The following is a 15,009-nucleotide window of genomic DNA, read 5'->3' as shown; positions in this document are numbered from 1 at the left end:
CCCGCGCCATGGCGGAGGCGGCCTCGCAGGTAGCGGAGCTGCCCGGTGGGCTCCCGCCGGGGAGGATGGAGGGGGGTCCTCTCAAGCAGAAGAAGGATGCGGGTGTGGGAAGTTTGCTGCACCCCTTGTACTACTTCTCGCCTCTATAGCTGTGCCTTGCGGTGAAAGGGACTTCCTTTGAATATCTGCTCAGAGTTTATTTCAAGCTTCAACACCTACTGACCAGCTCTCTGTGTTTTTTCCCTTTCCACAGGATCTCCTGCTGGCAGCAGCATTTGTCTCCGATGCGCAGTACAACAGAAATATTCCTTTTAAGACCTCCCCAGAGGCAGTCAGGTAAGGAGGTCTGTGTCCCTGCAAACACCTGTACCGTTGCACCAGAGCGGGGTTCTGCACTGGTCTCACAGGTAGTGTGCGATGCTGTGGGGCGCTCAAGCTGGGGTGGGGAGGACCAACCACAACTGTGTCCAAAGAAAAACAGCCAGCAAGGGATGGGGACCTCAGGTTCACCAGCTGTGTGCTGGGAAGGTTGGGTGGATGGGATGCAAAGAGCTGTATTGAGGCTGAAATACGTGTGTTGAATGAGGCTTAGTGCATCTATATGTTCAGGATGGGAAAGGCAATTAAAACTTGGGGTTTTGGTGGAGCAAGAAAATTTAAAATCTTTTAAGACTGGAGCTGCAGCACTCTGGGGATGAAGAGTTTGGGAAGTTTGGTCAGCCCTCACCTGTGTGGAAGGGGGTGCTGGAATGTGGCTGTGCTGGGTGTAAGCAGCTGAGTTTTGGTAGCAGTGGGCTGCACGGTTGGCCTGTGTGGGAGAACAGCCCTGTGCCAGGCGGACACAGCTGTTACCAGTTGGCAATGGGTGACACCAACCCACTGCACACCAAATTTCAGCTAATCAAAGGAGTGTATGGCACCTCTGCTCAGGTGTACTTCAGAAAGGGCGGTAGCTGCTAGGGGCAGGAGTAATTGAAAACTTATGTTGATTGGTGATAAGTGAAATTCCCCAAGAGTGTTTTGCCTGCAACATTGATTCTCTTCACTTTTAGCTGCTGGCAAGAGGCCGAACAACTTCAGTCAGAGAGGTGACTTTTCCCTCAGGCTTGGACTGCTTTAGGAAAACTATTTCTTCCTATAAAACTTGAGAGAAGGTGGCTAGTGTAGAAGAGAAAGGCAATACAAAAGACTGCCAGCAAAGCAATGTGTGAGCTTTAATGATGCCTGTAGCCCTCCCCACAAAACCCTTTGCTTTTACTTAGTTGTCATGTCTTAGCTAATGAAGTTTTTTGAGTATCTTGGAGACACAAGTGTGGTTAAGTATGTTTGTTACAAAGGATTTGAGCAGGTGTAAGCTGTTGTGTAGCTGTAATGTCTTTCTGCCTTGGAAAAACAGACTGTGTGCATACAGTATTGTCCTGCCTAAGTATACTTACAATAAATAGTGGAAATGAGCAGGTCTTATTTACGTGGTTGTGTCTTGATGGTGTTATTAAGGATATAATAACATGGCATCTGTATAATCACCTGCCCTGTAGCCATTATGCAGGTGGTTATTGGGCAGATGAGATGGCTGTTCGGCAATGCTGGCAGCTTTATTATTGGCAGAGAAACTATATTCTCTGCAGATGTGCTCTGCACCTCTCCAAAGGAGCCACTGTTGCATGCCATTGTGTGAAAGCTCCTGTAGGAGGCTTAGAGCTGGATGTGTTCATGGTTATTGTTAGCATTCATCAGAGGTTTTGCTGCCATACGGTTTAGAATACTGCTGAAGTTCTGTATAAAAAATGGTTTACTGTGCAACTTCACACTTCTCTCTGGTTGCTTTTCTTATTTCTTTGCTTTTTAACCTGCAAAGAAAGGGTTTTAGATTAGATCAGGCTTATTTTGTGTGTCATGTGGATACCTGAGCTTAGCAGAGGTTTGCACTTAAATTAAGGAACGAAGTAATTATAAAAAGGAAGCAGCTTTATCAAATCTGTATGTTGCAGTCTTAAACTGAACTGAAGAATGCCTGGGTTCCACCTTCTTGGATTTTTTGCTCCCTGAAAGGGAGTATAATGCCCATCAGCTATGAGACTATAAGGAAGGGCCAGGAAACAAACTGCCAAATCCCTGGCTGGCAAAAATTGTGCTACTGTTACTCTTCTTCCTCCATGACTGTTTGGGACAGCATCTGCTGTTCATCCAAGATGTATTTGGTGAGCCCATGGGAGTGTGTACTGAAGCCTTTGTTTATGGTGCCACTGCCTTCTTTCTGCAGGCTTTATTATCTCTATAACCACTGGATTATGCGAACAGTCACCTACTTCTTCATCTTTCTCAACCTGTCCCTTGCAGTGTTTGAAGAACCTGCTGTGTATCCGCTGCCCTTTCTGGTAAGTTTTCAGTGTAGAAGCAGCAATGCAACTAGTATTGTGTTGCTTGGTAGAGCAAGCAAGGGTTTCTTGCTTCAAACTAGTTGTCAAAGGTTTCAAGAGATAATTGATGCTGATGTTTCTGTTAATATCTCTTTACTTTCTGAAATGGGGACAAAAAAGAGCTAGACAGGGAGTATGGGAGCCGCTGTGGCGGTCAGCAATGACTGAGGTGACTGTGGACAAAGTCATGTTGCTTTTCAGCATCTCGGAGAACAATTCCAGCCTTCTGTGTGACCCAAGTCTGTTCCTCATGTCTGAAAGCAGAAGCGGAGTGTTTCCCTTGGGACTGATTTTTCTGCAGCCTTTATTTGTTCTGTACTAGTATGTTTGTGAAATATGTACTCCTTGAATCCTAAGCAAATACAAATTTACTGGCTTTAGCCTGCCTGTGGCAGGGAATTTTGCAAAAAAAGCAGCCTAAAACTATTGCTCAGTACCAGATACGTGAGCGTGTAAAATGGTTGGCAGCAAAAACCCACTGGAAAAGCGTTTATACTGACTCTGCCTGTTTTTCCTTTGCCTGGACCCCAGCCTGAACATCCTCATCTGTGCGAAGAGGGCTAACCCTTCTCTCGGTTGTCCTGACTTGCACCCCTTCTCTCTCTGCAGGTCACATCTCTGGTCGAGGTGTTGTGCCTTCTGGTGTTCTTTGGCCGACTGACACATTTTGCAAAAGTCACCCTTCGCAATGTATTCTGGAAGGATACCAAGAACATCTGCATCATGGTTGCAATCGTGGTGAGTTAGGTCTAGGGGAGCCTGCAAGGTTGAAGTGGCCAATGTGGAGGTGGCTTTTTCCTCCTGTTGCTTTTCTGGTAACATAGGTCTGATACAAGGGCTCTACAAGAGCCAAATCAACCAACAGTTGGGCCTGTTTTCATGAACCTGTCACGTGTGCGTGTGTCTTGTATTGGCTAACTCTATTGTCTTCACCATCTAGATATGTTTCCAACATTGCTTCTGGGAATTTTTCTTCTTTCTTCTGCAGTTATCCCTAACAGACTTGGCCATATATGGGGTCCTCAGGATATACAATGTGAGCAGTATTAGATGGTCAAGAATTGTGAGGCCCATCTTCCTGATCAACTTTGCAGAGAGTCGCCAGGTAAGGAAGAGGTCTGGTGGGATGTACCTCTGATGCAGAATCTTATTTTTGGACAGGCTGCGGCTTTCTGAGATCCAGGGGATTTAGTAGAATGTTTTTGGGCAGAAATGGTAGAATTTCAGTTACTGTGAGTGAAGATTTCTCTCAGAGGTGGCTCGAAGCAATGATTTGAGATGGAGTAAAGGATGCATTATCACTGGTGCTGCTTGGGCACTGTGCAAAATACCAAAAGGCTACTCCCTGTACCTATGGGCTTGGTTATTGCTATCCAGAGCCCTGAGTATGCTTGGGGCTGGAACTAGAGCTTCTCACCAAACCTGATGCTGTGATGATTTACGGAAGATTACGCTTAACAAAGTGTGCGACTGCATGGAGAAGGAAGAATGATTTTCATAAGGTTAGTCCAGCCTGCGTGGAGAAGCAGCCTCTGTTTGCAAGCAGAGTTAGACGCTGTCCTCAGGAGGTGCGAACATGAGAAGTACCACAGACGAGAAAACTGTTTCTCCCTGGGTGAGGGGCCAGGTTACTTATTGCTGGAATTCTCCTAGACAAGTAAGCACAAATGTCATGCTCTTCTCAGAAACTGAACTTGTAGTCCAGATGGGTGATTTGGACTCTGATTCCTCTTGTCTTGGGGAGATCTTTGCCCTGCTGACTGAGACCATTCTGGTCCTGACTTACAAATGAGTAAGCTACTGTGGTGCAGAGGCCTGGGGGAGGGAGCAGTCAAACTCTCAGGCTAAAAGCATGTGTTTTGTGGCCTGGAGTGATGGGCTTCTCTTCCCTGACAAGTTCTCTGGAGCAAGAGCATCTCAGCAGTGCCACAGGGCCCTCTGTCCCTTGGCTAGTTGAGTTCATGATGGTATAGAAATAGGGTCTCTCTTTCTAGCATTGCTTCTGGGGAATGAGGAGGAAAGGTCTCATACTCATGCACAGGTTTTAGCAGAACAGAGCTGGTACATCTGGGTCAGAATCTCTCCTGTTGGGTGATAGAAGAGTACCTGTGTCTCGCTTTGTTTGTCTGTCCCTCTGTAGATGTTTGATCCAGATGGGATGGTGAGGGTAAAAATGGTTACCACCCTGCCTCTAAATGCTTCTGTTCTCCCTGGCAGATTCGGAGGGCCTTCCGTAGCATCCGCAACACGCTACCAGAGATCACCTACGTCTTTTTGCTCTTCATGTTTAGCCTTCTCATGTTCTCCCTCATGGCCTTGAAGCTGTTTGGTGAGAGGTGTGTGTACTTCTTTTGCTCAGAGCTGAGTGGGGAAAAACATGTGTGATCCTTTTGGGCAAGCAGGGAATCTGGCAACTCCAAATGATTACTAGTGAATACAAGGACTGCTGATATGCGCATTTCCTGTGCTGGGACATGTGATCTCTGTGCTTAACTTCACACTGTCCTTTTCCTGCTAGGAATCTCCAGACAGCAGAAGGCTTGCCCTATTTCAAAAACTACCTAGGAATTGTGTTTGACCTGTATGTGCTGGTGACGACAGCAAACAGTCCAGATGTCATGTATGTATGCTGAGCTTGCAGTCTTTCTGTTGTGAATGCTGATGTCCTGCTCCTAGTGGCAGGATCTCTGGTTAGAACAATACCGGGTTTTGCACAGCAAGGTATTTCAGAGCAGCAACAGGGCTTTTACTCTTCCAGCCTGCAGGGGCTTCATGACTTGTCAGCCATCTGTTTTTTAAATGGCTCTGAACCAGAACCTGAGTTTAGGAAGACTTTTAGAAAAGATGTACTAAAAATACTGCTTTCCAAATGACCTAGCAGCTGATAAGGGGTTAAACCTGAGGGACACACACACTCTTTGATTAAAACCCTTTTCTGAAAAGGAAGGGTGTGCTCTAGTGACCAGATATCTTATTCTCTCATAATAATTGCAGGGCTTTCCATGCAGACTTTTTTAATTTGCACAGCTGTGTTAAACTTATGTGAGGGTTGGGTTTTCCATCCTCATTTGTTCTAACTGGGTTCCCATTTCAGTTTGTACTGTGAAGATGCCATCAAATAGACGGTCAGGGAGGAACAGCACACTCATTTGTGTGCTGGGAGATGTACTGGACTGAACTGGGTCCCCCCGGGCATTTAGACTGAGAAATGCTGCTAATCTTCTTAGAGTGAGTGGAACAGGAGATCTGAGTGCAGTGAGGGTCTGTGAAGCCAATAACCAGCTTATGACTGAGACATCACCTCAAGATTCTGCACTTAGCCCCACTGACAGAGGCTTAATCTCTGTGTGCTCTTCTGCATCCCTTCAACTGGGACCTGATGAACTAGGATGAAAACCTAGCGGAAGACGACTGTTCTCTAACTGAAGTAATGCACAATTTTTAACTGGGGTATTATGTGGCAAGTTCAGTCTGGCTATCCAAAACAGTACCTAAAAATCCAGCTGGAAAACTGTTTTCTTGTGGTTTCTCTTACTTCACTGTCTGCCTAGCAAGCAGCAATCTCTTTCCCCTTCTCTAGGATGCCCGCATTTGACTTCAGCTCGTGGTATGCCCTGTTCTTCATTGCCTTTGTCATTGTCAACACTTATATCTTCATGTCTCTCTTCCTGGCTGTTGTGTACAACAACTACAAAAAACACCTGAAGGTAATGTTTGGAAGGGTGACTTGTGATTGGTGACTACCTGCTGTTCTATATAACCTTGTAAGGAGGCATCTGGCATTCCCTTGGGAAGCTTCCACTTCTGGAAGGTGTGGAGCTTCTTACCTTGTTGATGCTCTGCAAATAACAAGCACAGGCCCACCTTTCGTATCATGGGGGTTGTTGTGAAGTCAGCTTTTAGCATTTAAGAATGAAATATTTTATGGTGCTGTGGACCCAAGAGGTTGCTTGATAGGAAGCACATCTCTCTACATTATTGCTGTTAGAGGCTTAGTCCTACCTCAAAAACAATGTTTCTATGCAGAAGAATGTTTGCAGTTGGCTATAAGCGCACAGCATACTTTCTGTCACTGGACATGCTCTTAAAGCAAAGGAAATGTAAAGAGAGGTCTAAGTAAATCAGAACTCTTGCTGCTTCCACCCAAACTGACTAGGTGCACTTTGGTACTTGTGATCAAAGGGTGAGAGCTGGAAATTCCTCAGTGCTTCCATGGCTCTTTCTCAGTAAGCAGTCTGCTAGGTCTTCCCAGAGGCTGCAGTCTCTCAAGGGTATAAGGTTTTTTTGCCTGCTTGTAATTGTGTGCAAAAGAGGATCTCTACCCCTGATCTCAGCAGTATTCACTTACGGATGGGAAGCATGTGTGGACACATCCTTTTTGACCTGTGGGCCTGCAGATCCTGTGATCTTTGAAAGATATCCCCCCCATCTCCTTCCTGTTAGACAGTATCCTTTTGTCTTTTCTTCCGTTTTTTCAGTGTATTTCCCAGCAAAAAACAGTCTAGTGATTCTTCCAGAGTGCTGTGCAGAGGGCCTGTGGTTGCCTGTCAAATAGCATTTCTCATCAGTCCCATTGACTGTGCTGTACTTTGTGTCTAATATCACTCCAAGTGTTTCCTCTGAGTCTCTTCTTGCATCTCTCTGCCATGAAAGTAAGATTTTTAAAAAAAGAGGGGGAAGTGTGACTGAAGCTGCCTGAATCCTGATACTCTGTCTAGAACGAGATCCGTAAACTTGCTTACATGAAGCACCGCAAGATGATAGAGGCCTTCAACCTCCTGAAGGAAGAGGAAGGAGCACAGTTTGTGATTAGAGAAGCTCGGTGGAAGCAGCTTGTCAAGCTGGTGGCTCCTGATATAAGCAATTCTCACCGAGAGCTGCTGCTACGCATCTCGGATGATGAGCAGAAGGGTTTCGTAGGTGAGCAGTGGGGCACTGGTATGCTCAAGGGATTGGGGAGGCACCTGGGGTCAGGAGTGTGATGCTTCAAGGGTTTTGACGTTGGGACTTGTGGTCTGTAATGGACCCAGAGGGACACCAGACCCCTCTTCCTGCTTCCCTCCAGATTGCTGAAGTCCTGAAAGGTTGTTCTTTCTGCCTGGGCTGTAGCCCGTGTCATGTACGCTGTGGGCACCTCTTCATGGCCACTTGACATCAGGCCAAGCTCACCATGGAGAATGGGACCTCCTGTTCTAAGCACAGGACAAGAAAATCCTACCTTGTTATCAGATTCCTCCAAGCAATGTGGCTTCCCATACATTCCTCTTGAGCCTCTCGCTCTGTTCCTGCTGGAGACAGGCTATCAGGAGAGATAGGTCAGTCTGCTCATGCTAGATTGTGCCCATCCAAATCATTAAAGGTTTGTGTTCGTTGTTGGCCTGTGGCTTGAGCCAATCCCCCAGGCATGGGACAGAGGAGCTGCTTGAGTACTGAGTTCAGGCTGTTTTGTGTTGAATACCACTTAGGGCATATATTTTGCCTGCTGCAGTGAACAGATGTTGAGTGCAGATTGCTGCAACTTTTGTGCATATAGGTTTGTATTTGCCGGATGTGTTTTTTTTTTTTTAATGACAGCAGACTGATGTGTAGTGCTCTCCCCTACTGCAGACAAGAAGTCCTTTGTACAACTGGCAGATCTCCTCAACATCCAAGTGATTACCTTGAAAATACGTAGCCACCCGCTGGGGCAATGGATGCCTCATGTATACAAGTCAGCAGTGAGTCAGTTCCTGCGCAGCATGGTTAGACACAGGTAAGCCTCTACTGGTGGAGCAAGCAGTTCTTAGCATTCAAAGCAGTGGTGTTACAAGCAAATGCTTAGCTGGGTGTCATGCTGGAAAGTGCAAACTGCATTTAGGCAAACGTTGGCTGTTCTGTTTTGAAGTGTTCCATGGACCAGCTCTGTTTTTAGCCTGCCTTCAGTGGTGCAGAGAAACTAGGCTTGGCTAATGGGAAGTTCATACCTCTTCCAGTCCCACTTCTTCAGATCTTCTGTAGGTGCTAAGTGTAAATAGGTTTTTACTGAAAGCAAGAAGTGCTTGATGGCCTGCCTCGAAGGATCAGACTAAATGCTTCACTTAAAGGTGATCTTATGTCAGCAGTTTCCACTGCAAAGCTGCATTGTGCTGCTTCATCAGCTCTTACCGAGTTGGTACTATGAGCTACTAGTGCTCTGTTTCACATCTGAGTCTTCCCAGAATCACTGAGGTTGGAAGGAGCATCTAGAGATGCTCTAGTGTAACCCCCCTGCTCAAAGCAGGGTCAGCTACAGTAGGTTACCTGGGGCTATTTCCAATTGGGTTTAGAGTATTTCCAAGGATGGAGACTCCATAACCTCCCTGCAACCTGTTCCAGTGTTTGACCACCCTTGGTTAAAACAAAAGCGTTTTGTTTAAATGGAAAATCTGGTATTTCAACTTGTGCCCCTTGCCTCTTGTGCTTTCACTGGATACCACTGAGAAGAGTCTGGCTCCATCTACTCTACACCTTCCCATCAGGTATTTATACATATATATATAACTCTTCTCCCCTTCAGGCTGAACAATTTGTCAGACTATCCTATCTTATCCTTTAATCGTTTTTGTGATCCTTTGCTGCACTTCCTCTAGTATGTTCATGTCTCTCTCATACTTGGGAGCCCAGTTGAGGACACAGCACTCCAGATGCAGCCTCACCAGTACCGAGTAGATGATAAAAATCACTCCCCTCGACCTGTTCACAATGCTCTTCCTAATGTAGCCCAGGATGCTGTTGGCCTTCTTTGCCACCAGGGTGCATTGCTGGCTCATGTTCAACTTGACAACCAAGACTCCCTCCACCCCCCAGATCCTCTGCAGAGCTGCTTTTCAGGTGGTTGACCCCCAGCCTGTACTGGTGCCTGAGGTTATTCCTCCCTAGGAGCAGGACTTTGCATTTCCCTCTGAACATGGTGGGATTCCTCTCTGCCCACTTCCCCAGCCTGTCCAGGTTCCTCTGACTGCTGCACACCCATCTGGTGTACCAGCCACCTCTTCCAATTTTGTCTTCTGTTTTACTTATCCAGTCTTTCTGCTTGAAAAATGCTTCTTGACTTGTTAGAAACACAGTTGCTGTCAGTCTCTTAACAGTTTGTTTAACACTGAGAGCATTGGCAGTGGTGTACCTTGAAGGCTTGTGCTCTGCTTTGTATTGGACTTCAAGGGTAAAGCTAAATTCTATAGTAACTTTCCTAAACTCTCAGGTTTGGGGAAAACTGATGGGTACAGGTAGTTTACCTAAATGACAGTGTTTGAGAGAGGAGGCAAAGAACTCCTGAAATAACTGTATGACTTTTACCTTCTTGGGAGTGGCAAACTGATTTCTTTTTTTCTTCTTGCAGGGGATTTGTTTGGACTTATGATGTGGTCATTCTAATAAATGCTATCTTCATTGCTCTGGATGAGGAAACCCCCTATATTTCTTATGCAGAGTGGGTCTTCCTTGCTTTGTATATAATTGAGATACTCCTGAAAGTGTACACTTACGAACCAAGGGCGTTCTTTGGCAAAAATCAGTTCTGGAACTGGTGAGTGGGATGAGTGTTTGTGTTAAAGGTGGTGTGAAGTGTGGTGAGATCTTTGTGTTCAGCCTCTCAAGAACTGAAAGTCTTGGAGAGATGGGCTGCCTAATTCATGTGCCAGGGTGTAATTAAAATGATTGTATGCATCAGAGGACATCATGTTCTTTCCTGGCTCTGACAGAGACTACTATTCTTTGCCGTGCTCTGCTAGCTCAGTCAAAGGCAACTCTGCAGCATATGAAGATAGTGGCTGGGCAGGGGAAGGTGTTTTGCTAAACAAAGCTTTCCCATCTTCCTACCCTACAAATAGGTTTGAGATGATGCAGGGCTGCCTGGCGTAGATGTGAGGAGGAGGGCTTACTACTTTCATGTGTAATGTGGCAGCATAAGCACCCATTCTCTGTTGCCACAATCTAACAGCACTGCCTTCCCTCATGCTAGGTTTGATACCCTCATCATCTTCGCTGCCTTGACTGCAACGATACTCAATACCACCCTGAAATCGAGTAAGTGCAGCTTAAGCAGTCTGCATGCATCTGGGAAACTCGGTGGTCTTGAGTTGTCTTTTGCCGTCACCTTGGGCTTGGGAGGTTTTTTGACAGGACAATGAATTTTCTATAGGGTTTCTAAGAACTAACCTGGTATTTTTTTTTTTATAAATACCTGTTACAAACAGTGTTTAACAACGACATAACCACTTTATCTCTACACTTCCCTGCTTATTTTTCATAACAAATAAAACTTTTTGCTTTCTCAGCCACGAAGTACAATAGTCAACAGATCCTGGACATTGTCTTCATCTTAAGGGTCCTCAGGCTGATAAGGATCGTTGACAGCATTCAAAGGTAATGAAGAGAATGGGACAGGGGTATGTTTTTTGGGGCTGGCTGAGACAGTGCCTTGAGTTGCTCTGCATGGTTGTTTTGTACTGGCTGTGGCCACTCAATGAAGCATCCCAAGGCTTTGTCCTAGCATCCCTGGGATGCTTAGTTGGTGCAGCCTCTCTGGAGACTTAGTTATAAATAAGGGCATGTGGGGAGCACGTGCTGGATGGGATGTGACAATAAGTAAGTGTGGGCTTTAGAAGAGCCTCCCCATAGCAGATGTTGTCATGAATTATTTGCTGTAGGTTCCGGGTCATCATGAACACACTGATAAACATCGTACCAACAATGTTGACATTTGGTGGGCTGACTCTGGTAAGAAATCCTGATATCTTGGCTCAAAGCACTCCAGTTTTACAGGAATGTGTCTTAAGTCTCACACTTATGCTGTTTCCAAGAGGATAAATGCAAATCTCTGGATGGCAGGCCTTTGAAACTGTAAGTGCCTGTTTGATTCTTGGTCGTTGTACATGTAAATGTTTGCAAAGGGCTTGGGTTCCTGCTAGTTGCCATGTCAGGACATCTTTCTTTGCTCCACGGGGCAGTGAAGATGTTCTGCGCAGTCTGGGCTTCTCGCTGTAAGGAATCAAACTATGGTTTGGGCAAGAAGCTGAATGAGAAACCTTTTTCTCAAATAACTTCCTAAAAATAGGTTTTCCTCTTATGATTTGAGAATACTTCATTTCCATGTATTTTGGCTGTAGTTCTTGGCTTATTATTTCTGCCTGGCGATTGTTCTTGACTGGCTTGGGTCTCTTGGACCCTGTGCTGCTCCTCAGCAGGTTGCCATGTTGGTAAAAACTGGAAAACCTGCTGGAACTCTAAACTTGCCATGGATCTTGCTGCTCACTGGAGAAGCAGGTGATGGGGGTTTCTCTTCCCAGGTTGTGTACTGTGTATTTGCCATCATTGGCATGGAGTTATTCCATGGGAAAATCCAGTTCTTCCCTGCAAACTCGAATGCTCCTTATGCCCTGGAATGTGGAAACCCAGCTCTCAAGGATTCTCTGTTTGCCCGTGGGAAATACTGCAAGAACAACTTCAACAACTTTGTGTCATCCTTCATTGTCCTGATGGAGCTCACTGTAGTCAATCAGTGGCACGATATCCTTTGTGGTGGAAGGTCAAAACTAGAGCTTGGTGATCCATACTCTTCCCCTTGTATTGCATCAACCCATGCACGTAGTGCCAGACAACAGAGAAATGGTCCCTGCAGAGGGCTTTGTTCAGAGCACCATTGCTGGGCAGTGTCATCTGGTTCCTCCCTTGGTGCTACGCTGCAGTGAGATGTTCTTCTTTAGCACTCTTGCCCTTAACTCTCATTGTACTCTTTGCCAATGGATTTGCCAATGTGACAGTTCAGCCTGCGAAGCTGTATTTCATTGCCTTCCACATTGTGATGGTGATAATTATTGTCAAGTAAGTTTTGGGTTGCTCTCTTCCATTTTGGAGGGAAGAGGGGCTCTGCCCCCTGCCAGGGCGCTGATGATGATCCCAGGGTCACACACAGTGTGACACTTAGAGATAGGAGGAACGTGTGTCATAGAGGAATCTGCTGCATCTATTCTTATCTCCGCTGAGTGCTGCTCTGACTTAGACCTCCCCATCTCCAGCAGAGGAGGGGATGGAATGCTGGGGAATGAGCCTGGGAATACTGAGGCAGTAGCTGATGCCCAGAGACTGGGGGGGGGAGAAGGGGCGCAGTAAGGAAATGCTGCTATGTAATTCTGCTCATTATTTCTTTCAGTATCTTTGTGTCGTTCATTTTGGAAGCTTTCTTTGTGGAGTACTCCTTAGAGAAGAGTGAAGTAGAAACAGCTATTGAACGGAAAATCCAGGAGCTGGGAATGGGAGTTCAAGAGTAAGCCCCCCAAAAGGGTTGTGCTGGATGTGGCTGGCTTGGCACATCCGATGAGGCCGTGGGACTGCAGGAAAATGCCACCCTCTGTCCTGAGGTGTGAGCTGAGATTCCTCTTCCTCGTCACAAAGTTCTTGCTAATCTGTCATGACCGTGTAGGCTTGGTCTAGATGTTAGCAGAAGGCTACTCACGTTGGCCTTGTGTCTGCCTCACTGAGCTCTTCTAGCCCAGGACTGTTGCCCAGAGGACAGGAGAGGTGCTGGAGACTAACACCATGCCTGGTGCTTGCCCTGCCCCAGAGAAGCCATTGGTGCTGGGTACATGTGCGCCCCTGGGGTAAGATGTGCCCCTCTGGGGTAACTTCTAGTCCTTCTTGTGTAGGGATGAGCTCCAGGATGAACAGCTCCTTGATAACATGGAGAGTGCTGAGCATGACCTCGATGGAGAAGGTGGAATGAAGCCACAGCCTAAAGGGCTGGTGTTTAAAATTGCCTCCAAACGTAAGTGCAGCCCTACAGTGTGCCCAGTCTTTGGTTTAAGAGGCCAAGGCTCTGAACTGTCCCTGATCGTAGCCCTCTCTCTGGGGAAGCTCCCACACACTTCTGCTTTCCTTTGGGCTATAAAAACAGCTAAAACCCAGCTGGAGACTTTGAGAGAACTGTGGACACTATTGTTTACTTTTTTTTTCTATTTTTGTAGCAACTCCTTTTCCTCTTTCCTATGTAGACCCTCCTGTGCACACTTATCTTCAGTAGCCAGTCTATGAAGACACTGCCTTGGTGGCTGAGGTCCTGCTGTTGCCAAGAAACCTGTCTTCTGCTTTTCTCCTTCCTGTATGCGCTCTGTGTTCCTCCTGGCTTGGATCATGGGGTGACTATATGCTCCTTTCCTCTAGCTTAATGACTGCTTTTTCTTCTGGCTTTCTTGCTGTATTAGCAGTTCCCCAGTCTTGTGCTTCTCAGCATGGTAGCTGTTTGGGATCACAAATCCATGGAAGGACACATGGGAACAGAAGTGCTTAAAATGTTAAAGTAACTGTCTTATCCTTTGCATGTGCTCACAGTGCTTAAACGTGTGTAGGGTAAAATACCTGGGAATGTCATTTGGGGCATTTCTGTTCTTGGCTGCTTAGTGTAAAACTTGGGGAGCAGCCTTTGAGTAAGAGCTGCCTTAAGGTAGCTGCTACCTACCTTCTGAGGAACAGGAACAGACACTTACAGTGACTTCTCTTGGCCACCTGCAGGGTACAGGACGGTCGACGCTCTGCTGCAGCGTATGTTTGAGGCAGAGATACCCCTTGAAGACGAAGGCCCTTCATTTGAAGAGATCTTAAACTTGCCCCCCACCCCTGCTGTACCCAGTAATCTGACTTCTGAGCGTGCAGCTTAATGGGGCCAAGTCAACGAGGAGAAGCTAATTGTCAGCTGCCTGGGTCTCCAGTGTTCCCGGGCTGCCTGCCTTCACGCAGCGGGGGGCGGGTTACTCAGTGGAAGGGGCAGCTGGTGCCAAAAATGGCTTTGTCATGTAAAGGGACTTTATCTCACGTAGAGTCCAGTATAAATGTTGAAACTGGAACCACCCTCATGGAAAGCAGAGGGAGGGTGATGTATCTGACTGTGCCAGTCGAGTAACGGTGCCGTATTCAGTATGTTATGAAATACCTACTTCTTGTAACGGGAGTCTTGTATTGCAGCACTTTTATATGCATATATGGACCAATGTAAGCTGAATTAAACAGCTCTTTCATACATTAAATTCAGCAACCTGAAGAAACGATGAGTGATCACAGAATTAATGAAGGGAAGGGGCGGGGTGCGCTGCAGCATGCCCTCACCTTTGCGGGCCGTTAACGGGCGCGAAGTCCTGGCCGCGGTTACTGCTGGATCGGGGGGATGGGGACGGGGCCGCCCGTTGTCCCGTCTGCCTTTGTAGCGAAGCAGAGGCCACCTCTCGTTCGCCAAGACCAAGGGACAGCGAACAGTGCTGTCTAGAACTGCCCTGTGCGACCTTTGGCTTTGCTAAATCCGAATTTATTACTTAATATGTTATTTTTTCCGCCCTCCCCCCTTTGCAGTGCTGCGTAACACCCCTCTCTTGCCGCCTCCGCCCAACCCGAGCGCTGGTATGGCGCGAGCAGCCCCCGACCAGGGGGCGGGGCCCAGCCCACCCAATGGGATTGGAGAGGAGGCGTGGTCACCAGGCGGAAGCGGACAGGATTGGCGGAGCGATTCGGCCAATGGGAAGGCGGTGCGGGACAGCGGCGCGCCTGCGCGGCAGATTTAAATCGGCGGCGGGTGGGGCGGGGGGGG

The 15,009-nt window shown here is 47.0% G+C and overlaps 2 protein-coding genes across 2 annotated transcripts in view; both read left to right on the top strand.

Annotated features, from left to right (window-relative positions):
- The first annotated feature begins 8 nt into the window (after positions 1 to 8).
- LOC104287311 (two pore calcium channel protein 1-like) lies at positions 9 to 14,167 on the top strand. The gene is made up of 19 exons (XM_009885997.1): positions 9 to 29; positions 254 to 336; positions 2,264 to 2,378; positions 3,030 to 3,158; positions 3,409 to 3,525; positions 4,638 to 4,756; positions 4,939 to 5,040; positions 6,001 to 6,127; positions 7,139 to 7,340; positions 8,028 to 8,172; positions 9,778 to 9,963; positions 10,399 to 10,463; positions 10,715 to 10,802; positions 11,087 to 11,156; positions 11,726 to 11,945; positions 12,170 to 12,260; positions 12,589 to 12,702; positions 13,082 to 13,200; positions 13,944 to 14,167. The coding sequence occupies exons 1-19, from the start codon at positions 9 to 11 to the stop codon at positions 14,087 to 14,089; spliced, it is 2,259 nt and encodes a 752-aa protein (XP_009884299.1). The 3' UTR covers positions 14,090 to 14,167.
- Positions 14,168 to 14,824: 657 nt separating this feature from the next.
- BUB1 (BUB1 mitotic checkpoint serine/threonine kinase) overlaps positions 14,825 to 15,009 on the top strand; it is a 17,668-nt gene continuing 17,483 nt past the window's right edge. Inside the window, exon 1 of the mRNA XM_009886062.1 lies at positions 14,825 to 14,973. Coding sequence (XP_009884364.1) covers positions 14,825 to 14,973 — 149 coding nt within the window. The remainder of the gene's footprint in view (positions 14,974 to 15,009) is intronic.

Source organism: Charadrius vociferus, unplaced genomic scaffold (genome assembly GCF_000708025.1).
Source record: "Charadrius vociferus isolate BGI_N301 unplaced genomic scaffold, ASM70802v2 scaffold455, whole genome shotgun sequence".
Classification (NCBI taxonomy): domain Eukaryota; kingdom Metazoa; phylum Chordata; class Aves; order Charadriiformes; family Charadriidae; genus Charadrius; species Charadrius vociferus.
This window is presented reverse-complemented; position numbering and strand designations above follow the sequence as displayed.